Source organism: Sander vitreus, chromosome 3, assembly GCF_031162955.1.
Source record: "Sander vitreus isolate 19-12246 chromosome 3, sanVit1, whole genome shotgun sequence".
NCBI classification, from domain to species: domain Eukaryota; kingdom Metazoa; phylum Chordata; class Actinopteri; order Perciformes; family Percidae; genus Sander; species Sander vitreus.
This window is the reverse complement of record NC_135857.1, coordinates 33006123-33031389: the sequence shown is the minus strand read 5'-3', so window position 1 is coordinate 33031389 and position 25267 is coordinate 33006123. Positions and strand designations below refer to the sequence as shown.

The 25267-nt window shown below is 43.6% G+C and overlaps 1 protein-coding gene across 1 annotated transcript; it reads left to right on the top strand.

Annotated features, from left to right (window-relative positions):
* The first annotated feature begins 34 nt into the window (after window positions 1–34).
* Window positions 35–24925, top strand: LOC144515881 (cullin-5-like). The gene is made up of 19 exons (XM_078247065.1): window positions 35–81; window positions 1941–2050; window positions 3991–4090; window positions 4787–4963; window positions 5600–5741; window positions 7165–7310; window positions 7694–7774; window positions 7985–8078; window positions 12532–12662; window positions 12809–12916; window positions 13141–13205; window positions 13341–13473; window positions 13599–13730; window positions 14340–14463; window positions 15410–15585; window positions 17037–17198; window positions 20414–20532; window positions 20888–21011; window positions 22937–24925. Exons 1-19 carry the CDS (start codon window positions 58–60, stop codon window positions 23129–23131), a joined length of 2343 nt encoding a protein of 780 aa, XP_078103191.1. The 5' UTR covers window positions 35–57; the 3' UTR covers window positions 23132–24925.
* The last annotated feature ends 342 nt before the right edge of the window (window positions 24926–25267 follow it).

Genomic DNA, 25267 nt, shown 5'->3' with positions numbered 1-25267 from the left:
TCAACCAGCTGTACTACCTGTCTCGCGAGATTCTGCGAGGTGATAAGTTGAAGAAACATGGCGACGTCTAATTTGTTAAAGGTAAGAACACTTGAATATATCGTATTTCCCTTATTTGTGTACAGATTTAAACTCTTCGTTTCGATATGTTTTCACTATTAATGCACATATGTTTACATTCGCTATCGTGATATGTTTGTGTCTGCACGAATAGTGTAAATATATGAAATAAGTGCACAAATAGGTGAAGTCACAGTTGTTACCGTTGTCCGGTGTTCTGTCGGAGTCAGTTATATCCTGCTCACGAGAACAGAACAGAACACCAACATGTCTTCTGTCGTTACCAAAAACCGAGCCGTTAGCCGTTACTACAATCAAGAATCTCGGGGACGACGACCCACTGCCTAACAACAAGAACCGTATCAAGCCCTAAACCCAACACTGGAAAGGCTCCAAGGGGACATACCACCAGCACCATGGCTGTATTACATTAAAGCCACACACAGGGGGGGACTCTTCCCGTCCACAGCCCGTTTATTTTCGGCTAATTGTTGCTAACACTTTGCGGATCCACCGGGCGTCATGGTGGTTCAGTGGCTAGCACTGGAGTAACTGGATTCGATCCCGAGTCCGGGCCTTTTTTAGTGGAGTTTGCATGTTCTCCCCCCGTGTTCGCGTGGTTTTTTGTTGGTTTTTTTTTTACCGTGTAACGGTTAACGTTACTCCTGTTTCCTTCTCCTTATTAAATATGACGAAATAAACAGTCTATGTCCACAATTCATGTGCTGTCTGTAAAGTAGACTGTACAGGTCTTGTCCTAATTAATAATTACCGCTAACCGTTACAGTTGTAAGTCACTAGTCAGTTAGCTTTACAGGCTAGCAAGAAAGGTAACCAGCTTTGACAGGCGGCGACCCGCCCCCCGGCTCACACTTCCCGGCTAGTGTAAAACAGCTTCACCCGTGGAGGTGGACAGAGAACCACAGGGTCGTCATACAAATATATATATATATTTAGTACATATATCTATGGTCCTCATAAAGTAGCAGGTGTGCTATTTTCAGTGGTGTAACTTAAGTGCATCTTCTCAAGTACATTACTTGAGGTACTTTACAACAAACATTACATTTATTTAGCTAATCCATGAGCTACAATATACGATTCAGATAAACAATACACCTTATAATCAACAAATATATTATGATGTATTATTATATAGGCTCTATAGCTAGATTGTAGCACCCAATTAAAGTATAAGTGTAAAGAATTCCAAAAAATGTAATGACATTTTCACTTAACCTGATCAATATTGTAATCAAACCCCATAATGTAATAACTTGACCATTAATGTAATAAAATGTCCCGACTGATATTGTAATAACATGTTTACTGATAATGTAACATCTTTCATGTGGGTCATTCTTTTTCAAAACTGATGAAGTGATCATTTGTTCTCGGAAATGTAAAGTGTGCAAGGATACAACACGTATAATACTGTTGGTGTTATGTTAGCCGATACTGAAAACTAGGGCTGCAATTCTGACGATTAATGTCATTGTCAATTACTGTTTTGATTAATGGATTAGTTGTTTGGTCTATAAAATGTCAGAATAGGGTGAAACATGTCGGTCAATGTTTCTCAAAGACTAAGATGACGCCCTCAAATATCTTGTTTTGTTTTGAAGAAACTAAAAAATATTCACATTTAAGAAGCTGGAATCAGAGAATTTTTACTTTATTTCATGTTAAAATCTAATTAGCCTACTTGACCCCCCCCCCCCCCCCTCTCCCCAATCTTCAGTCTTTAGATATGTCTTTGTGTATCTCTGCATTTTTGTCTTAGTCTTCGCTACGTTCTCTCCATTCTCATTGCTCATTGCCTCCCTTCTCATCCTTCCTCGTCTTCCTCCCACTACACCTGTCCCCTATCTCTCTTCCAGAACAAGGGCTCCCTGCAGTTTGAGGACAAGTGGGATCTGATGCGTCCCATCGTTCTCAAGCTGCTCAGACAGGAAGCCGTCACCAAGCAACAGTGGTTCGATTTGTTCTCGTAAGAGATGCTCTCTCTCTGCTCTGTCCATTAGTTCCTTCTGTCTTAGTTAGGAAAAGTGGTCCAATGAAGGAGCAGCACAGCTGCTGCTGCTGCTGCCGCCTTAGTTCCCGAAAACAGATGCCCAACTCTGAACAACAGACTGCTCACAAATCACGGTGTACTATTTTAGTACATTTCAGCAGCACACACATGCAGTATATGAGTTTAGTTTTTACCAACAGGTGTTGTGCTTTACATAATCCCCACACAATCTCACACATTTGTAGGTAAGCCTGTTGTTGGGTTGTGTCCCACTCGTAAACTGGATTAGAAGAGAGTCTCGTATCCATACCTTAACTGTGATGGTCAACTGCCGATTATGATAGATGGATACTTCAGCAGCCAATTTTAAAAGTCTAATTTATGGATATTTTTTTAGGGTAGTAATTCTCTTCCACGCTTTGATGCGTTTCCCTGTGAAACAGGATGTTGCGATGACACGCGAGGCATTTGGTTTTAGAATTTGTGTTCAGACACAAAACACACTGATGGTGTCTTTTTTTAGTTAAAGCCCAAAGCTGTGATCACATCACACTTTTTCTAGGTTTAGCAGCTGTGAGGAGGGTTACATCGTTGTTGCTATGCAACATTTACAAACCACTACCAAAGAGGGGAGTGTGGAGAGAGTAAAAGTGGCCAAGAAGAGGAAGTTGGTGATGTCCCTTTTTAGGAAATAGGAAGAGAAGAGGGGAACAGGAAGATGGGGAGTATGCTTGTTACACACACAGGGACGCACAGCAGCACACACACATGCAGAAGATTACAAATAAAAATATTACGGTGCAAATCCTCCATCATAACAGCAATGCTCCAAGGTCCAAACGCGCCTGGCTTTTAAAGGGAATGGGAGATGATCTCTGATTGGTTTATTGCATGTTACGCCCAAAACACACCTCTGATTAATGAAGACACTAAGTACGACCCTTTTGAACCATGCGCCCGGCGCACGGAGCCTTTTTTTTTCACCGTCAAAGTAGCAAAAGTGGATTTGGACACTCCCTAAACGCACCTGCACCAGGCGCTTCACGCCGTGCTCTTAGATTGTTAAAATAGGGCCCGTGGTCTACGTTTCGCAAGTTAACTCTTATTTTGCCCAGTTGTAGAAGTCAGTGAGTAATCGTGTTACTAAGTTTAAGGAAAATATGCGATAATGATGTTGAAAACAGCGATAACGATATTGCTTGCGATAAATAAACAGATATCCAAATGAACGTAGTTCTGCTTTCAGTATTCTGCTAAAATACAACAAATTGCTTGTTGAATTTAAGACCAGTGAAAGGAAATCATTTCTAACTAATTAAACATAAAATGCCCCACTAAAAAAAGAATGATAAATATTGTATTTTAAAGTGCAGTTTTCTACTGAGATTTTCTTTCAACTAACACAAAAAAATGTTTCTTTCGCGATGCGTTTATCGCGCCAGTTGATATCGCGATGACGATAAAAAAACGATATATTGTGCGGCTCTAACTAATTTCAGTTTTGACTAAAATAATCGTGATGATGATTTTATTCCATAATGGAGCAGCCCTAAAAGACTTCAAGGGTCACTTCTGCAAGTACAGTAAATACCATGTGTGTTTGGACCTGTTGAGTAAAAGCTCAGCAGCTTCCCCCCCCGGAGTTTGATGGCTAAGCAATTGTAATGGCATTTTGAACATGTTTAGAGGCTAAAAACACGTTTAAAACCTGCCCTGTTTAAGCCTGTTGGGTGCAAAATCAGCAGGAGGATAACTCGGTGTAGGCAGCACCGATTGTTTTCGTTTTTCTCGCTACTGACAGTACTCCTAATTTACACACAACAGAGCTACGGGTTGAAATCGACCGGAATTCTCCTTTTAAATAACTCCGAATGAACTTCAGTGTCGTCCCTTTTCTCCCTTTGTCTGTCCTGCAGAGATGTCCATGCCGTGTGTCTATGGGATGATAAAGGACCGGCCAAAATCCACCAAGCCCTCAAAGAGGACATCCTAGACTTCATCAAACAAGCACAGGCTGTGTGTGTGTGTGTGTGTGTGTGTGTGTGTGTGTGTGTGTGTGTGTGTGTGTGAACTGATCAGAGTCACGATCAGAACAACAACAACAAGTGATCGCGCAGGGTTGTGTCACCGAAACGGCTCACGTGTGAGATGTCATGTTGTGTTCTTTAACCCCCCAAATGTAGCACAAGTAGACTTTGTGGTTCACAGTTATTGCTGTCAGATTGTATATAGATCTCAACATTTCCAACCGCACTTGAAGGCAGCTTCATTTCACAGCGAAAGAGAGCAAGAAAAGACCCAGAGCGACTGTGCGTTGTTGTTGTTGTGTTTGCAGGAACCAGTTAACTGTTCCACAAACTCCCGGGCAGTTCAGTGCTTGTGTTTTGTGTTTTAAAACTTTCTTGTGGCAGCGATAGAGGCAGTGATGTTTCCTGTTTCCTGTACGGAACTCTCACACCGCCTCATATCAGACTGGCAAGTCCCATCGCCCGTTACATGATGGGCCACTGCAGCGTGACGTTGTTTTGACGTCATCGTTATTTCAATATTGAAGGAAAAACAAATATTTGAATCCCAAATTGGATAAATCGAATACCTACCCAACGAACGAATAGTCGATTTTTCGGATCCAAACCGAGAACAAAGCATCATAAGTAGCTATCGGTTGACCTGCATCATCTGACATTTTGCTTGCCTCTGTTGCCATGGCAGCGTGTGCTGAGCCACCAGGACGACACGGCGCTGCTAAAGGCCTACATCGTAGAGTGGAGGAAGTTCTTCACCCAGTGCGACATCCTGCCCAAGCCCTTCTGTCAGCTGGAGATCACGCTCATGGGCAAACAGGGCAGCAACAAGAAAACAAACATGGAGGACAGCATCGTACGCAAGGTGAGAGGAGGAAGTGGGGAGACGCCCACGGGTGCAGAGGTCGAGATTTGAGTCGCAAAAAGCTGAGGGAAAAGCAATGCACAGAGAAGAAAAAGAGGAGGAATGAGGAGAAGTGATGAGATGACATGTAAGACATTAGAGGAAGCAGCGAGATGGAGAAGAGGTGAAAACTACTAAATGAGGAGACCAGCAGGGGCAGCTAGAGGGCCAGTGTGGACAGCAACGTTTTGCACAATAGTTGAGGTAAGCAGGAGACGAATCGAAGGGTAGGAGGAGAGGAGACGAAACAAGAACGTGACCTAAAATCATGAACAACTGAAGCAGGAAGGAGAGGCTGTGAGACGCGGCTCACATACAGCGAGTAGCTCAGTCGGCCTAAAATTCCTCCTAGGAGAGAACGGCTTAAAGTGTGAATCCCGTGAAATTAGTTTGGGAGACAAAGTGCAGATGTTGTGGGTGAAGGAGTATGAGTCAGCAGGCAGACGGAAGAAGTTTCGTTAAGACCACTTCCTAAATAAATCAGGCTTGACTATTTTTGGATGGCAGAAAGTGGAGGGTAACTTATTATTTAACGTTTTTGGTGCACGTGATGCACATTTATTTATGCCCTTAACTTTTTTTTGTGTTTTTCTCCAGCTGATGTTGGACACGTGGAACGAGTCCATCTTTTCCAACATTAAGAGCCGCCTGCAGGACAGCGCCATGAAGCTGGTGCACGCTGAGAGGCAGGGCGAGGCCTTCGACTCGCAGCTCGTTATCGGGGTGCGAGAGTCGTACGGTAAGACGGACAGACATGAACACATGGGACAGAAACACAGAGGGGAACACATTACTGTTAATGTGTAAAGAAACGCAGTTATTTCAAATCTGTCCAATTAAATAAGCCTTTACTTCCGAAGGTCTACTGTTAATATTCAGGAGGGGATGAAATCAAAGAAAACAGACAATGACCTGAATACTGCATTAACACTAATTAAGAGAAAGAACTACAGTGAATGACCAGTTTTTGTTTGGAAGATTTGTTTGTTAAGGAAAAGCTCAGGAGCGGCACAACTCATTTCACACACGTGAAGAAGGTCCGGGAGACTTTGATGACTTACACGGAAGCATTTAAGGGCCGTTTTACAGTTGCCGAGCTAGCGCGCGCCAGTGTGACGTCAAAATGACGCAGATCTCACTGGCGCGCCAGGGTTCCGGCACTTCTTTTTTTTCAGCGGCGCGCGACAAAACGGAAACGGGAAGCATGGACGAGTTCGCAGACAACCGGATGCCAGGACTCTCAGAGTGACTGCAAGTCTCTCTTGTAAACTTACTGGGTTAAGATGAGCTCTTTATGGTGAATGAAAGGCTTGATCCCACCAAGTAGCTCATCCAATCAAATCGAAGCATTGACGGCAATGCTGCTGCCTGTTCTGCCGTTGTTTACTTTTTTCTTCTTCTTCTAGTCCGTAGAAAGAGCAAAGTCGGTAGCCTTTGCTCATTAGCGCCACCTCTGTTCAGGAGAAGACCGCAACTAGTGTCGCGAGCACCAGCGCGGGTATAAATAGTTAGGGCGCTCCCATGACGTCACATTTGCGTGCGCACGTTTCACGAACACTCAATTGAGGAGACAATTAATCAGGCAGGACAGTTTAACCACGATGTGTTATTGTGCAGTGCTGTCTCAACTCTCTGAAGTTCCTGTCCTCCTGATGGTGTATTTAAAGTCATGCTGGAGGCGTTACGTTTAGCTGAACCATCAAGGTAAACAAAGATATTGCAGTCGCCTAAAACACAGATGCTAAAGCCTAGGTTAGCCTCTCTCTCTATGGGAAGTATCAGATGCTAAAGCCTAGGTTAGCCTCTCTCTCTATGGGAAGTATCAGATGCTAAAGCCTAGGTTAGCCTCTCTCTCTCTTCCTCTCTGGGAAGATTGCTAAAGAGTGGCAGGCCACCGACCTCCAAAAGGAGACAGTCCTGAGACAAATTCCCTTATCGTGCAGCTGCCTAGATTCCCTGAATCTGAAGAGAGACAAACATAAATATACGTGAACAGGTTTGGTTATTAGAGACTGGCCGAATATTCTCGTCCCCTGGCCCGTGACCTATGAATGGCTGAAGGACCTGATGTTGTCCAAGCTTTCCCTCAGTCTCATCATACCACTACATGGTGCTTCTGGAAATTGCACCACACCAACAACTCTGTGCTTCTCTCCCACCAGTGAACCTGTGCTCTAACCCAGAGGACAAGCTGCAGATCTACAGGGATAACTTTGAGAAAGCCTACCTGGACTCCACAGAGAGGTTTTACAGAACGCAAGCACCGTCCTACCTGCAACAAAACGGCGTCCAGAACTACATGAAATACGTACGCAACGATAATACTGATCACTGATGAAGTACAAGTGCTAGTATGAAGGATGTGGTTAGTTTAAAATGCTAGAAAGATCCATGTTGTAGGCTAGTCAGTTGTCCATCTTGATTGTACTCCCTAAGTCAAGGCTAGGTGGCCTGTTTTAGTTCAAATGTTGTTTTGTCTGTATGGGTTTGAATATTATAAACTGCAAATATGTCAGTATAGTCAATGAGTTTCACCCGAATGTATCATTAAAGGGATAGTTTGGATCTTTTGAGTGAGGTTGTATAAGCTACCTTGGTTTTGTGAATTGATTTTTTTAATTGTTTGCTCTTCGGTGTTCGTATAACCTTAATTTGTATTATCTGCATTTTTGTTGATGTGTTTCCCTGCAGGCGGACGCAAAGCTGAGAGAAGAGGAGAAGAGAGCACTTAGATATCTCGAGACGCGTCGTGAATGTAACTCTGTTCAAGCAGTAAGTGTCTCCGACTAGATCTGAAGTATATTTCATGTTTGTAGCATGTTGTCAGATCTACCGAATGGCCGATGTAAAACTGTTTTTCTTCACTTCAGTTAAAAGCACCAGACATATCCTGAAAGAAGACCTTTCAGGAGTCTCATTAACTTGATGCGGTGCCTGTTGATTGATGTCAAAGTGAGCCTTTGCTTTCTGTGGTCCTCACAGCTGATGGAGTGTTGTGTGAATGCTCTGGTGACCTCGTTCAAAGAGACAATCTTAGCCGAATGTCCAGGGATGATCAAACGGAACGAGACAGACAGTAAGTATTGCTGCACTGTTTTTTTTTGTATTGTTTTTTATAAATGTAGTGTGATAAAGTGAGCCTTGTTTGTTTTAAAAGACACAGGCTCTGTTCAAAATTGCATGCCAAGAATGACATCAAATTGAGTATGTAGTGCGTTCCAGCTGCATAATATATGGATTTTGTGTACACGAGAAATGGCCGGATGTATACGAGACTGGCAAGAATTTCTGAGTATGAGACGTGAGCTTATAAACAATGGTCATCCGCCCCAAAATGCGTTGCTGCTGTCCAGACTGTCCAATGGCGGACTGCGGAGTAGACAGTTTGAATAATTAAATGTGGATAAAATAATAATTATGGATGATGGCGACATTGAGTTCCAGTTAAGAGTAGGGCTGTGTATTGGCAAGAATCTGGCGATACGTATCACGATACATGGGTCAATATATTGCAATTAGGGCTGTCAGCATTAAGGCGTTAATCGCGATGCGATTAAGGGCCGAGCATAATGCGTTAATTTTTTTTTAAATCGTATTAATCGCATGCCACCATTTATTAATTTATTTTCACTTCACTCGGCTTTGCGTCGTGCCTAACAGGATACTATTTCGCCGTACTTCCTCGTAACACATCCTGCTGCTGCAGGAATAGCAACGCGGATTTCGGTGCCTCATTGTGGTGCCACTGATATGCCTGCACTTCTCTCTGATGCTCTGAAACAGACGTTACAGGCTACAGAAACACCGCTGCACGTGACGCTAGTTAACGCTATACTCGACAGCAGCTAACGTTAGCCTACCGCTAGCTAGTTAACACTATACTTGACAGCAGCTAACGTTAGCCTACCGCTAGCTAGCTGGATTAAACACAGTTACAATGCTGACAGCTAACGCTAAACGGTGTAAAGTGTGACTGTGTTTTACTGTAGAGGATTCAACACCGGGATGTAACAATCTGCAGCTGCTGTTGTCAGAAAAACACAGACGGTGCGTTCAATGAAACTGGTAATTTACACGCTCGTGGTGCATTCAAAGTTGTTGTTGTTAAATGCCCTTTTCCCATCTGGTGGTTGTTTTTGTCATTCAACAGCTATTTACTAGTGAAATAAGTTATTGTTATAGTGATTACATTATTATTAAACATTTAATTTTAAATGATGAACCGATATGGCCTTAGCAATAAACAAGCCGTTCTTTAATGTCGCCAGCTGTTTGGATACCGCTTTAGCACCAGTATCCAAACCAAACAATACCCAACCCTAATATTGACTCTAGATTCAAATGTGTGACTAGATTAAATATATAATAAACAATACAAATCTTACATTTTTACATTTTCTTTGCATTCATTTGATTCCCAATCAAGATCATCTGGTAAGAATGGCTTTCCATTGTTAATATGGACTTAAAAACTGTTCTGAAATGCAAAATAATAGAATTTTAATCATGTGATAAAACATGCCATTAATCGCGTATAACTATAGAAATTCAACGATTAATTGCGATTAAGAAAGATGTAATCGTTTGACAGCCCTAATTGCAATATATTTCGATACTGTGCGTAAGGCGATATATTGGGATTTCTTTATAGTATGATTTTAGAAAATCAAATATTTAAAAAAAGACATGATGTGCAAACTGCCAGTTTGGGATTGTGGTTCCCAGGTTCTTAGTGAGCTAATGTTTATATGCTAAAGTAGCCAAAGTTCAGCCATAGCTACATTGTTAGCTTCTAGCAAAAAGTCAGACAATGTTAAGCACTGCTAGGCACTGCTAGACACTGTTAGGCACTGCTAGACACTGTTAGGCACTGTTAGGCGCTGCTAGGCACTGTTAGGCGCTGTTAGGCACTGTTAGGCACTGTTAGACACTGTTAGGCGCTGTTAGGCGCTGCTGGGCACTGTTAGGCACTGTTAGACGCTGCTAGGCACTGCTAGACACTGTTAGGCACTGTTAGGCGCCAGACACTGTTAGGGCACTGTTGTGCTTGCCAGACACTGTTAGGCGCTGCCAGACACTGCCAGGCACTGCTAGCACCGCTAGGCGCTGTTAGGCGCTGTTAGGCGCCAAGCAGACACTGTTAGGCACCGCTAGGCGCTGCTAGGCACCGTTAGGCACCAGCACGCCAAGCAGGCGCTGCTAGGCGCTGTTAGCACTGTTAGGCGCTGCTAGACACTGTTAGGCTGTTAGGCACTGTTAGCGCCAAGCAGACACTGTTGTGGGCACCGTTAGGCCCGCCAGACACTGTTAGGGCACCGTTAGGCGCCTAGACACTGTTAGGCACTGTTAGGCGCTGCTAGACACTGTTAGGCACTGTTGTTTCAAGTGTGACACTGTTAGGCACTGCCAGAAACTGTTAGGCACTGCCAGGCGCCTAGACACTGTTAGGCACCGTTAGGCACTTTAGGTAGCCATAGGCTTAAGCACTACCCGTTAGGCACCTGCAGGCGCTGCTAGGCACTGTTAGGCGCTGTTAGGCGCTGTTAGGCACTGTTAGGCGCTGCTAGACACCAGGCGCTGTTAGCACTGTTAGGCACTGTTAGGCGCTGCTAGACACTGTTAGGCACTGTTAGGCACTGTTAGGCGCTGTTAGGCGCTGCTGGGCACTGTTAGGCACTGTTAGACACTGCTAGGCACTGCTAGGCGCTGCTAGGCGCTGCTAGGCGCTGCTAGGCGCTGCTAGGCGCTGCTAGACACTGCTAGGCACTGCTAGGCGCTGCTAGGCGCTGCTAGGCGCTGCTAGGCGCTGTTAGGCACTGTTAGATACTGCTAGGCACTGCTAGGCACTGCTAGACACTGCTAGGCACTGCTAGACACTGCTAGGCACCGTTAGGCACCGTTAGACACCGCTAGACACCGTTAGACACTGTTAGACACCGTTAGGCAAGGACTCTAGTGGTGTGTCTCAGCATAGCCATCTAGCAGTAGGGGGTTTAAACACAACATAAATGTCAACCACTGTCTTACATTAATTTTTTTTAATGTAAACAACAATGAAAATGAAAATCGCTACAGTATTGCAAAAATAAAATATCGCGATACTCAAGTGTATTGATTTTTTTCTTACACCCCTAGTTAAGAGCGAAAACGTGGAAGCTCATTTATATAATGTACTGTGGAATAAAACGCTCATATTTAATGTTTTTAATTTGCTGTGAATAATACTGGGAAATATTGAATTAAGTGAAAGAGGTAATGTTGATTTCCATTTGTGATAAAGTATTTTCATTCAGCGGTAGCTGGGAGCGGTAACGCTGTGATGGACACAGCCGTGTGTTGCAGTAAAGACATGTTGCTAGACTTCACTTCAGGGTTCTCCTGCTGGTAAGGTTTATTTACGAAGGTTTAGTAGGCAGTGTGCCGTACACGCTGTACTGATTGACGTAGGGGCATCAACATTCACTATTGCATCAGCCAGACTTTAAAAATAGAAAGCTGCTCCCGGTGTTGGTTGGTTTCCTGCCAGCGAGGCCAGTGGAGCTCCAACTCGCCAACACCAGTCGTAGTTGATGAGCATTTGTCTGGTGGCTGGTGGCGTTTTTCCCATGAGCCTTTTACCCTGTGTAGTTACTATTGTTTGAGTGTTTAACTTCTGCGTTTGCCTTTTTATTTTGTAGGTTTTGTTTACAATTAGTAATGTTGTTTTGTTTTCATTTGTTATCTTCAGTTTGAACTTAGTATTTTATTGAATGTTGTACTGGACAACACCTTGTAGCCCTGGTTTTGAAAGGCACTTGCTTACTTAATTAACCTGTTTTTGCTTGTTGATTTCTGTTGGATAGACACTTTGGGCTTTGCAATGCGGATCACTCGCAACGTTGCAACCAATTATTCGTATATATTTTTATTAATATTCATTCTAGCAGCAGCAGTAGTAGTATTTTAATCTAATCCATGTCGTTACACTTTACTTGAAGGTGTCTACATAAGAGTGACATGACACTGTCATTAACATTATAAACAAGCCATGAACGTTTATGACATAATGCTTCTGTCAGTAAGTGTCATGACAGGTTAGGGTTCATGTGTTCATGACAGTGTCATGTCACTCTTCTGTAGATACCTTCAAGTAAAGTGTAACCTCCATGTCGTTAAGAATTACGATGAACTTTAGGGACAAGGTCTGTAGGGGCCTGCACACTCTATGGAAGTCTGCAGAAAGGCTGCTTCAGGCCCCCGTGAGGACTGGATGACTTGTGGATTTACACAGTCCTCTGGCCGCTGGACTTCACAGTTACACGTCTGTAAAGTCCATGAATCGGCATGCGCAGGAAGTTTAAGATTCAGCCAGTATGTTTTCCTCTGTGTAATAGCGCAGAACGAAATGAGGAAAATATGCAACATGCGACAACGTTGTTGCTACCGAAGTACCGGTTCTCGTGACATCCCCATTTCAAACACATGAAAGGGAATCATTTGCAACATTGTGCAGCCCTCGTGTGTAACACTAACTTTGTCCCCCCGATCAGAGCTGCACTTGATGTTTTCACTGATGGACAAGGTTCCCAGCGGGATCGAGCCCATGCTGAAAGACCTGGAAGAACATATCCTCAATGCTGGACTAGCAGACATGGTGGCTGCTGCCGAGACTATCACTACTGTGAGTGCACAAACACACACTTCAACCATTGGTTAGCTCATCTCGTCAAACCCATTTCCAGTCCAAGTTTCAAGTCATTTATTGTCAACAGTAATTGTGTGTGTGTGTGTGTGTGTGTGTGTGTGTGTGTGTGTGTGTGTGTGTAGGACTCTGAGAAGTACGTGGAGCAGTTGTTGACTTTGTTTAACCGCTTCAGTAAGCTGGTAAAAGAGGCCTTCCATGACGACCCTCGCTTCCTCACAGCAAGAGATAAGGTCAGTTTTAACCGACTTCCAAAAGCAAACTAAGAAATATATTTCTGTTAGTGTTACACACACAGCCCTGATTGAACAGAAAAAGGTGCACAAGTGAGGACCAGAACGGGCTGGACGACGTGACAATATATATCGTCAAAATGATAGTCGAAACCGAAAGCTGATTTACATCGATTTCTGTTTTACGACACCCCTAGTAAGAAAACTACCTATTTCCCCTGCAGGCTTACAAAGCTGTTGTCAATGACGCCACAATCTTCAAACTGGAGCTGCCACTGAAACAGAAAGGGTGAGGGCCGCACAACATCCCATATTGTCCTAGATGTGAAATGACCCAGCGTTATTGCACAAAACGGTCATTGCAGGATTGTCTTCTGTTTGATAATAACGTGTGTGTGTGTGTGTGTGTGTTTCATCCAACCAGTGTGGGGTTGAAGACTCAGCCGGAGTCAAAGTGTCCTGAGCTGCTGGCTAACTACTGTGACATGCTGCTGAGGAAAACCACTCTCAGCAAGAAACTCACCTCCGAAGAAATCGAGCTCAAACTCAAAGAAGTGGTGAGTCTCTGTCCTGTTAGCTCGGCTTCTACCACACGGGGCTAACTAACTCGCTTTATGACCCCTCCAGTCCCCGTCGCCTTTGTTTTCACATACATTTAGTCTTTTATCTTGTCTTTTTGCAGCTCTTGGTGTTGAAATACGTCCAGAATAAAGACGTCTTCATGCGTTACCACAAAGCTCACCTGACCAGGCGCCTGATTCTGGACATTTCGGCGGACAGCGAGATTGAAGAGAACATGGTGGAGTGGCTGAGAGTGAGTCACACTTTTATTCAACGTCTTACACTCAGGCAGACCATAATGTGTCTGGGCTAGGGATGTAACCATGCATTGTGAACCTGTTAAAAATGGATATAAATGTGTAACGATTACAACCAGTTGAGATAAAAATTGAGTTGTGACCTAGGGCGTAATCTACTTTTGATTTCACTTGTTTGACTTCAGACGTCACTATGTCTTCTCAGTTTCGGTTTTGTTAGTGATGCTAGCCAGCACAGCTCCAACACATCATTAACAAAGCCTTTTACAGTGCTGTGCTGTGGAAAACCATTGGTGTCCACATGGCTTGAATTGTCGAGGTTGCTCACAGACCGCCATTGAGGGAAAAAAAAACAGCATAAAATTAGCAATATTATGATTTCAAATTAGGAAGTTGGTCAGAGAATAAGTAGACAAGACCCAAAATGTAGTGCCAGCTTTGTAACCTGGAAGTTTTTGGTACTACAGAAACATTTAGTTTGTTGCTCAAAGTTTAGGGCCTAGGTAAAAAGAAAAACGTCTGGCAATAGCAGTAAATTCATTTCTCCTTTTTCCTTGTCATTTTTTTCTGATTATTTGTTGTTCCCTGATGTTGTGTGTTTGTAGGAAGTAGGAATGCCTGCCGATTATGTGAACAAGCTGGCCAGAATGTTCCAGGACATCAAGGTCTCTGAGGACCTCAATCAGGTCTTCAAAGAGATGCACAAACACAACAGGCTGGCACTGCCAGGTAACACGCGCACACACAGGCACACAGGCACACAGGCACACAGGCACACAGGCACACAGGCACACATGCACACATGCGCACACACAGGCACACACACACATGCACAAAAACACACACACAGACACACAATCACAGACAGACACACGCAGAGACACACAGACACACGCACACAAAAACACACACAGGCACACACATACACACTCAGGCACACACAGACACACGCACACAAAAACACACACGCTTGAGTCTCTTTGAAACAGAATAATTTCACATAAAACAGTGGAAGATGATCACTTTGCAGTAAATTTTTTATTTCCATCACTCCTTTCATGCAGCAGACAAATGACCTGTGATAACATACACATATTTACATTAAAGCAATGAAACAAGCCGATTGTTGTTGCGGTTCGTATTCTGTCGTCTACTGGCTTATTAACCTCCGTGGGTTGATGCTGAAAGTGGTTACGAGCGCTCGGAGAACAATGCGACACAAATCAGGGTTGGCTTCACAATGCTCTAAAGGTTTATTGAGACACACAAGAACATACGGATACATTCTCGAGCAATCCCTCCATCACTTCGATCACGTGAGAGTAGATGGATAAGAAAGGGGCTCCATAGGAAGGGAGGAGTGTTTCAAGGTATGTTCAAATCTTCAGGAAGGAAAGCAGTGTAACAATGTATGATTCAAATTGATGATACCAATTAAAACTGATGAGAGAGGCTTTACAGAATGGAATGTAACACATTCACAACAATGTTAAATCAGGATTTGGATGCATTTAAGACTTTTTGAGACATCGATGACAACTTGCTCGGGTGGTTTAAGCGAACAGGAGAGGGGTTATGAGCATTTTATCAGATTCAGTTCACTGTTCATTTTTTTAATGCGTCTGCGTAACTGATTAAGACTAATCCGAGTTCTTCTACCCATTTTTCCCTGCAGCGGACAGCGTGAACATTAAGATCCTGAACGCCGGAGCGTGGTCACGAAGCAGTGAGAAGGTTTTTGTCTCACTGCCCACGGAGCTGGAGGACCTGATCCCTGAGGTGGAAGACTTCTACAAGAGGAATCACAGCGGACGCAAACTCCACTGGCACCACCTCATGTCCAACGGCATTGTGAGTGAGCTGTAAACGTAGACGACGCAGGGTTCCCGCTGCCAACAATCAGAGTCTCATGGAGTTAAAATACACTTTTTTTCACTCCTGGGATCTGGAATTATTATCGAGATCAATGTTCCTTTTGTTTCTGCAGTCTCTCCTTCGCTTCTCCCTGAACTTCATCTTCCTCATCTTCTTCCTAAACTAAAGTAATAAGTAGGGTTAAGTACATGCATGCACATGCATGCATCGTTTGAAAGAATCTGTGTGAGAAGGTAGTTATTAAATACCTTGCGGGAATGGCGGACTTTGCCATTAACAACGAAAGCTACTACATACAGAGGTAATTACTGAATGTAATGAGTCTTTTTCCTTACCTTTGTTGGCACATTCCTGAATTACTTGGCATGGTACTGCCACCAACTGTCAGGGTTGCTCCTTGACGCCATTGTTCAATTGCACCTGACTGCAGTACGCAGATCGGGGTTGGGCTAAATGTGGGCAGGGCTAAACGTTTGACTCCACGCGGGCGCCATCTGGTGGCGGAGATCAAGCAGCACATTCTCAAACATTAACGCAGCACCTACGGACAGAGTGGTGTAAAACCCACGTTGTAGAATAACGATTATATATATATATATATTTGAATTATAAAAAAGGAAAAGGAGAACAAGGTAAGCAAACATGACTCGCCGTAAACAAGCCCCGGTCTCTGGGGGACGCGAGACAACAACGGACGGTTGGGTTAAGGAAAACGACAACGGGGAAAGCAAACGTCACACGCGGGAAACGATCTGCGGTCTCCGGGGTGAAAGTCCTGTGTTTTTCCCTCAGACACACATTCTTCCTCTTCCGATTGCTATTGGGCAAGTGTGCGGAGTCAAACGTTTAGCTCCACCCACGTTGAGCCACTCCTCGATCTGCGTGCTGCAGTCAGGGCTTACTCCCATTGGTGGTCAGAAACTCCACAGGGTACCTTTTTTTTTAAAGAATCTGTCTGGGCGGGCAGCTTGTTTGACGTTACTCTGCGGTTGAAAATCATGGATGTACAAGTTTAAAATACAGAAAGTACTTTGGATAAAGAACAACAATGGCGAAAAGTAAGACCAGGGATTTTTTTTTAGCTTGGACCGACGCCAAGGTGGAACGGTTACTGAGAGGTCTGCAGGCCGACCTAACCGATAAGACTGACTGACGTGCGCCATCGTTATCAAAGGTCTCCGTTTGTGTCCGTCCAGACTACCAAGCAACCCCAGAGTTTTCAAACCAAGCGGAGGGCCGCAGTGTTTTCAAATGTCTCCGTTTTAGCGGCTCGGAAACGCCGGAGTAGTGTGGATGTGTAGTCGTAAACGTAGCAAAAGATATTCGTTTTTTTTAACCAAAACGTAGTAGTGTAGATGTAGCCTCACAGATCTGCACTGTGTCGCCACACTTACCTTCTCCTTTGTTTTCTCCTCCCCTCCGCTCAGATCACCTTTAAAAATGAGGTGGGCCAGTACGACCTGGAGGTGACGACGTTCCAGCTGGCGGTGTTGTTTGCCTGGAACCAGCGACCCAGAGAGAGAATCACCTTCGAGAACCTCAAACTGGCCACAGAGCTGCCGGACGCAGAGCTACGCCGCACTCTCTGGGTCAGACCAAGGACAACAGTCTAAATGCTTTATTTCATACCATTACTTAAAGAACAATATACAGTATTGATATTTATAGAGGTTAGGTACATTCTTTGCCACTCATGGGTAACAAAATACTGCCTGCACCCCACAGCCAGCCAGGCTGCTGTTACAGCTCAGATTTACCAAAACAATGTACAGCCATTTCTTTGTTAAAGCGTAACTCTCGCCAAAATGCAACCTAGGGTGTTTTTGTGAATGTACCCGAGTCAAACTTTCGTTTAAAAGCATATTTAGGACGGAATCGCCACTTTTAAGATGTACCGTATTCTCGTTTTTGGGTGAAATGGCCTTCTGAATGGGAGTGCTAGGGGCGCTACGATGCTAGCCTCAAAATAGCTGTTTTTAAACCACTAAGAAGGCTCAACACAACATGAGACTTTGCTCCAAGTATCACCAGGGGCTCTACACCTTAACCAAAGCATTGACAACATTGTTTGTGTACCCAGAGTTTACTAAAAAAGGTTTTGAGCAACTCACGTTAGCAGTTGTTGTTTACGCTATCCGCCATTTTCCCAGTCCAAAATAGGCGATCTCTGAATGCGAATGAACGGACTCCATAGGAGGAAATGTCATTCTTATATCAGGCTCCTTTTTCAACTACAAGGTCAATATTGTGTTTCACTGACGACAAAACGATTTATCCGTGCATTTATACGGAACTAAAGGAGCTTTCCATCTTTACTCTCCTCCCTCGACTATTTCTGACTGGCTCGATAGACGGCGACCGGAAGAAGAACTGCTAACGTGAGCAACCTTTTTTAGTAAACTCTGGGTACACAAACAATGTTGTCAATGCTTTGGTTAAGGTGTAGAGCCCCTGGTGATACTTGGAGCAAAGTCTCATGTTGTGTCGAGCCTTCTTAGTGTTTTAAAAACAGCTATTTTGAGGCTAGCATCGTAGCGCCCCTAGCACTCCCATTCAGAAGGCCATTTGACCCAAAAAACGAGAATACGGTACATCTTAAAAGTGGTGATTCCGTCCTAAATATGCTTTTAAACGAAAGTTTGACTCGGGTACATTCACAAAAAGATCCTAGGTTGCATTTTGGCGAGAGTTACGCTTTAAGTCTGCCAATCATAACCCACCAACAGTCAGGTTGTACACATACCCGAGGCTGCCAAAATATCAGTATCTAATAATCTACATTCATGTCCTAGCTCACTGACAAGCAGGGACTGGTACTGGATCAGTTCATCAGACAAAGCTTCCTCTATGTATGGGTAAAAAAAACATGTTATGTCTAGAATCAAATCTTTTCATCTACAAAAACAACAGCACAAGGGTTGGAGAAGTTACCGGGCACATCATGAAAGATATGAAAGCATACTGGCAGCACACAGGAAACATATTTTACCACCAGACTCCTTTGACAAAACAAGTCATTTTATCTTTTAGAAACACGGGAGTTGCTGATCTACCGCTACACACAAAGTCACACAATATTGTACAGTGGTGCTCATAAGTTTATGAACCCATGCTAACGTTGACTAAAAAGAGGAATACAAAAATCATCTGAGGAAATGAGGAAAAATCCAACCTTTAAGGACACCAATTTTCTTTGTGAATGAATAATGTATCGTAAATAAATAAATGTTCTTCCTTAAAATACAGGGGGCATAAGTCAGTACACCCCTATGTTAGAGTCCCATAGAGGCAGGCAGACTTTTATTTTGAAAGGCCAGTTATTTCATGGATCCAGGATACTATGATCCTGATAAAGTTCCCTTGGTCCCCACATCATCACATACCCTTCACCATACCCCCCCCCCCATCATCACATCCCCTTCACCATACCCCCACATCATCACATACCCTTCACCATACCCCCACATCATCACATCCCCTTCACCATACCCCCACATCATCACATACCCTTCACCATGCCCCCCACATCATCACATACCCTTCACCATACCCCCCCACATCATCACATACCCTTCACCATACCCCCACATCATCACATACCCTTCACCATACCCCCACATCATCACATACCTTTCACCATACCTAGAGATTGGCATGGTTTTATTTCAGTTATCCTAATAGCTGGTTTGATTTGCATTGAGAGATGATTTTATGGAAAGTACCCCATTTTTAATTAAGGCATTAAGATCAATTTCCAAAAGATGATTATTTTTTTATTCCTCTTTTTAGTCAACTTTAGCATGGGTTCATAAACTTATGAGGACCACTGTATGACTTTGGTGTTTTAAAGGGTTAGTCACACTCTAATACAAACAAGCTGACCGATTGAGGCAGCAGTAGACCAGCAACTCTGAGGTAAAATGACTTGTTTTTGTCGAAGGAGTCTGGTGGCTTTGAAGAGAGCAGAGATGACGGCTTCAGTTCCCCGTCGTAAAGGGCTGTCTGACAGCATGTAAAGCTGTGAAAATGTTCTAAATACAGCGTAGACTTAAAGTGACATAGATTCGTTTTTTAGCTGGGCCTTTTTGTAGTTTTCTAAAATGTGTCTAGCTGCTGCCCCGTCCACAGCAGGACGTCGCTTAGCTTACCTGTCGGTACTCCTGCCTGTTTCTCCAAACTGGGGCTGTGCCGACCCCCATCTACTGTAGCTAACACACTGACTATGGAGGAGTAGCTCATACAACCACACTCTGAACTATCCCTTTACTTAGCCGATATTTAATGCTTTCTTTTTTTAAACTTTATCCTTGCACTGCTCTAGTTTTTATATTACTGTGTCTACATTATTCTCTTATATTGTCCATATTTAATGCTGGTCTCTAGACTTTATCCTTGCACTATTGGACTTATTTGCACTACCACCATGACACCCACTCTCATAGAGCACCTGACCATGCAGACTGAGTCACAGGGTCAGTCCCTGCCCTGTCACTGCAAGCCTCTCATGCTTATACATCCCTTAGTATGTTCATGTGGATTTTTTATTTTAGTATCTTTTCTTTTATTGTCCATATTATTCATGTGGATCTGTCATTTTATCATCCTGTTCATGATGTGTGTATGTTGTGTGTGATGTCTTTAAGCGACTGGGACCTTGAATTTCCCCTTGGGGGTCAATAACGTATCTGTCCATCTATTTGTCTATCTGTCTATCTATCTGTCTATTTGTCTGTAAACCTCCCTCCCTCCTGATGATGTTAAATATCCAAATATTGACTTGTTCCTCTCTGTCTTCTCTGTGCAGTCTCTAGTGGCCTTCCCCAAGCTGAAGAGACAGGTGTTGTCTTACGAGCCTCCAGTTAGCTCGCCCAAGGACTTCACAGACAGCACGCTCTTCTACGTCAACCAGGAGTTCTCACTCATGTATGTCACGGTGTTTTTAATAATGAGGAAAAAAAGGAATTATGAAAAAAGAGATGTTATTTTTAAACCCAGAGTAAATATTAACTTTTGATCCACGTTTCTTTTCAGCTAAGAGATGTATTTTAAACAATTGTATCTGCAAAGGGTGTCGTTAGAAATCCACTGCTTTTATAAAGTAACATTATTAAAAATAAAATATTATTTCTGTACTAAATATGTATATTCTTCTTAAATAAATAAATAAATAAATAAATAAACCAGCAATTTTAGGCCAACTGCCACCTCACCAGAAATGACTTTTTAGGTATTTGTTTATATTGATCATCGGATGTGTCTTTGTGTGTGTTATTTTCAGCAAAAACTCCAAAGTCCAGAAGCGGGGAAAGATCAATCTGATTGGTCGGCTGCAGCTGACCACAGAGCGAATGAGAGAAGAGGAGAATGAAGGAATCGTTCAGCTCAGAATACTCAGAACTCAGGTACAAATGTATATACGCTTCAAAATACACATCAAAGCACTCCCATTGTCCTCGTGGATTTTTAACCGTGAAGAGAAGGTGACTCGTAGCGGACGTCTCGAGTTAAATTAAGCTTATCATCCCCCCTATCTCATATTTTTGGTCTGTCAAGTTTGTATCTTTGCTGCTGAAGATTAAATCTGGAAGTTTGGACTTAAAACAAACAGACAGACTGTAGCCTCAAAACAGAAAACATGTTCTTCATTCTGTGTTTTGTTATGCGGAGACTAACAACACTTCTTCAACAACCCAGCAGCACTCAACAGTTAGTGTTGTCGTCTGTGTTTGGAGATTTATAAACCAGGACAGTAGAGCAGTGGTGTAGTCTAATGTATTTTTGCGGGTATACTGTTCTCCATAAATATATGAACCAGAATGGACATATCAAAGTGGGGCGTCTGGGTGTCCTCCCCCTGGGTAATTGTGAGTGCCAAAGACTTAATTTTCTGCATTTTGATACACTTTTAGGCACCAATTTACAGTGGAAATACCTTTTATTTAGCCTATGCGAAGGGAAACACAGATGACAATTCAAAATATATCAAAAATATAATGGAAAGTATGTTTTTATGTGGGTATATGGAAATCCTGGAGCTTTCCTAGTGGGTATACTGCGTATACCTGCGTATCGCGTAGACTACACCACTGCAGTAAAGCCAGGACAGGAGGGATGAGCTTATCTTCTTAGTCTATAATACAGTTTGTAGAGCTTGTGAAGCTGTAACGAATATTTCGGTATCCCAAGATTTAATTTAGATTCTTCTCTATTTAGTACATAGGGGTGCTAATTTAAGTCCGCTGTGTGCTAAAAAGGTGGTGTGGCATATTTATGGCATGAAAGCAGAGTAAAGTGTATAAAATGATGGCGTTTTTATATTTGAAAAAGTTATATCAACTGAATCTAATGAAGTAAACACACAAAGGCAAACATAAGGCAAGAGGTAAGATTTATTCATGCTTTAGTATTAGTATTTCTTAATTTCTCAGAGACTTCAAGAATAGGGCCTCCTGCACACTGGCTGCGTGAGCGTGGTGTGAGCGTGGCGTGAGACTGGCGTGAGCGTGGCGTGAGACTGGCGTGAGCGTGGTGTGAGTGTGGTGTGAGACTGGCGTGAGCATGGCGTGAGACTGGCGTGAGCGTGGCGTTTGTTGCGTGGCGGCTGCGTGGCGTTTTCTGTCTTTCACACCAGAAACATGTCTGACTCGGCGCTGCTGCTGCTGCTAGCCTTGTCTGTACACATGGAAATAATAGAATATTTCGTTCTGTATTGACAGGTGCAATATTTTAAAATCGATAATTATTATTTTTTTAAATGACATTTATCTCTGCATTTATGTCAAAACCTCGAGACTTTCAAACATCAACATGTCATTTATGAAATGTATTCGTGTCAAAATGACATATAAACATCTTTTCCTATTCTATTTTGCCTGGAAACACTTCAATGCGCTTGCGTGTCGCGTGAAAAATAGGCGTCGGTCCTATTTCTCAGAAACGTGCCAACTTTACAAACGCTTACCTTCAACGAAGACGGGACTGGCTGAATTTCTTGCTTCTCCGTCGTCCATTTTAGATACCGACTCCGCGAGCTAACGTTAGCAGCGACTGACTAGCCAGTAGCTACATTGCTCGCTGCAACTCTGGCTTCCTTAGATTCGCCGTGACCTATGGCTATGTAATCTACGTAAACTACCACGGAAGCCGGAAAGGACGCGTGGCAATTCAACATTGCCAGATGGAAAAAAAACACTTCGGGAAATGTTTCCGGAAGTTCTGAATCGATTCAGAATCGTTGGACATTAGAATCGAGATTCTTATGTGAATAGATTTTTTTCCCCCCCCATCACCCCTAGTAACATTGGCTCCTTTTTTGTTTCTCGTCCAGGAGGCCATCATCCAAATCATGAAGATGAGGAAGAGAATCAGCAACGCCCAGCTGCAGACGGAGCTGGTGGAGATCCTGAAGAACATGTTTCTGCCTCAGAAGAAGATGATCAAGGAGCAGATCGAGTGGCTCATCGAGCACAAGTACATAAAGAGGGACGAGACAGACCTCAACACCTTCATCTACATGGCCTAGGCACAGGCAGCGAGGGAGGGAGCGCTTTCTTGCTCCGGTTTTTTTTAAATTCATGGCCTGCAACGGGCGCTTTAAAACCCTGCGAGAGGAGAAGGATCAAAAGGATGTGTGAAGACGAGAAGAGGGGTTATGATACGTAGGGAGTGTGTTGAAGGACGAGGACGAGCCTTTTCAACAAAAGTGTGGATATGTGTTTGTGTTTGTGAGACGCCAGTGTGTTATTGACAGGAGAGTCGAGTCGTCGGACTGTCTGTGTGTCTCTGCTGCCCTCGACTGTCGATCAGAGGCGAGGGACGCCGTCTGCCAGCAGCCGAGATGAGGAAAAGAAATAATGACATAATTAAATTCTATACTTCCTGCCTTACTTTGTCAGCGACAGACTGCAGAGGAGGAACTGTGAGCAGGGAAAGGGAGGACAAATGTTACAAGCCGATATCCTTTGCTTTCACTTAATGCCACAGCTTCCATCTTAGCGGCAGCCATTTTGCATATCTCCTATTCTACATTTGAACTGGGAATGCAAAAAAAAAAGCCGTGAGTGAAAGCTGCCATTGAGGAGGAGCGCACACGGATGGAAAGATCAGTTGAAACTACCGAGGAGTATTTTGCCAAATTGTGTGTGTGTGTCTGTGTGTGTGTGTGTGTGTGTGTCGGTGTGTGTGTTTGGGTGTGCATCCGTTCTTTTTAGACGTGTGTATGTGTGTGCACTTTCGACAGCATGCTGCTCTGTGATTTTTGTTTTGGAGGATCTGTCACATGACTTTGGTTGTGTCTGAGAAGGTTGGGAAATCAAGACCAGCTACCATTTAAATGCTGATATTTAGTTTTTCTTTCTATTATCGCCTGCCAGCAGGTAAACAAGTATTGTCTGGAGAGCTCTCTTAGTCTGCGGAAATGGTCATACTGCAAACTGTTTATTTGGTGTGTAAAGACCCGTGCTCTAAACATTGTGAGGTTAAATACCAGCTGAACGCATCAATGAGGGACTTACAGTAAAATAGAAACACAGACACTTACATAGACTAGATTGGAGCTCCATTACTCAACTTTGACCTCATTAATCCCTTAAGAGTGTCAGTCTTCGCACAATGTCAGCACCAGGACAATGCTGTTTAACTTTAACAACAGAAATGTAGTTCATTAAAGGGATAGTTCAGATGTTTAGAAGTGTGGTTGTATGAGCTACTCCTCCATAGTCGGTGTGTTAGCTACAGTAGACGGCGGTCGGCACAGCCCCCGTTTGGAGAAGCACGCAGGAGTACGGACATGGATTTGAAACGGATTTTAGACGCCTAAAAAAATCGATATCAGTTTAATTCTACGCTTTTATTTAAAATATTTTCACAGCTTTACCTTGCTGCCAGGCAGCCCTTTACGACGGGGAACTGAAGCCGTTATCTCTGCTCTCTTCAAAGCCACCAGAACCCCTTGTGACAAAAACACACAATTTTTAGTTCCTAGCCCTTTCAAACACCAAAGTCGCACAAAAACACAAACTAACTAACCAAGTGAGGCAGCGGTAGACCAGCAACTCCCGAGGGAAAATGTCAAAGGAGTCTGGTGGCTTTGATGAAAGCGTAGAACGGCTTCACTTTCCCCCCGTGTAAACTTAAACAGGGCTTCCCGACGTCAACGTATTCTAAATATAGCATACACTTAAACTGATACAGATGTTTTTACTTTTCTAAAGGCTCTGACACACCAACCCGACGGCCGACCGTTGGCAGAAAAGGCAGTCGGACTGATCAGTCGGCTCCCCGAGGGCCAAAAAGTGCCTCGGAACACACCGAAGCGACGCCGTAACAGCATGCGGCGCTAATCTGTATTGTCGCCCCAAAAAATGAAAACCGGAAATGACGGAACATCTCTCTAGACCTCGTAAACACGGAGCACGCTGCCGTCAGTCATTGTTCTCATCAGAGAGCGTTGACAGTAGTCAAGAAGGATCGTTGTTGTCATTACTCGCTGAACGGAAGAAAATACGATGGCTAGTAATGAGAAGATACTGGCGTTGTCAGCCCCCGGTTTTCTCGTGCACCGATTGGCTAGTCAAGGGCTAGCACTCCACCAATCAGATTGGTCATTGAGTCCCACTGGCCGATTCAACAAGTCAGGTCGGCCCAAATGAACGCCGAC

Excerpts from the sequence above, each read along its gene's own strand:
- LOC144515881 (XM_078247065.1), top strand. The coding sequence starts at position 58 with ATGGCGACGTCTAATTTGTTAAAG. Across the intron at positions 2,051-3,990 it reads CAGTGGTTCGATTTGTTCTC|AGATGTCCATGCCGTGTGTC; the intron begins GTAAGAGATGCT and ends TCTGTCCTGCAG. Across the intron at positions 13,731-14,339 it reads ACATGGTGGAGTGGCTGAGA|GAAGTAGGAATGCCTGCCGA; the intron begins GTGAGTCACACT and ends GTGTGTTTGTAG.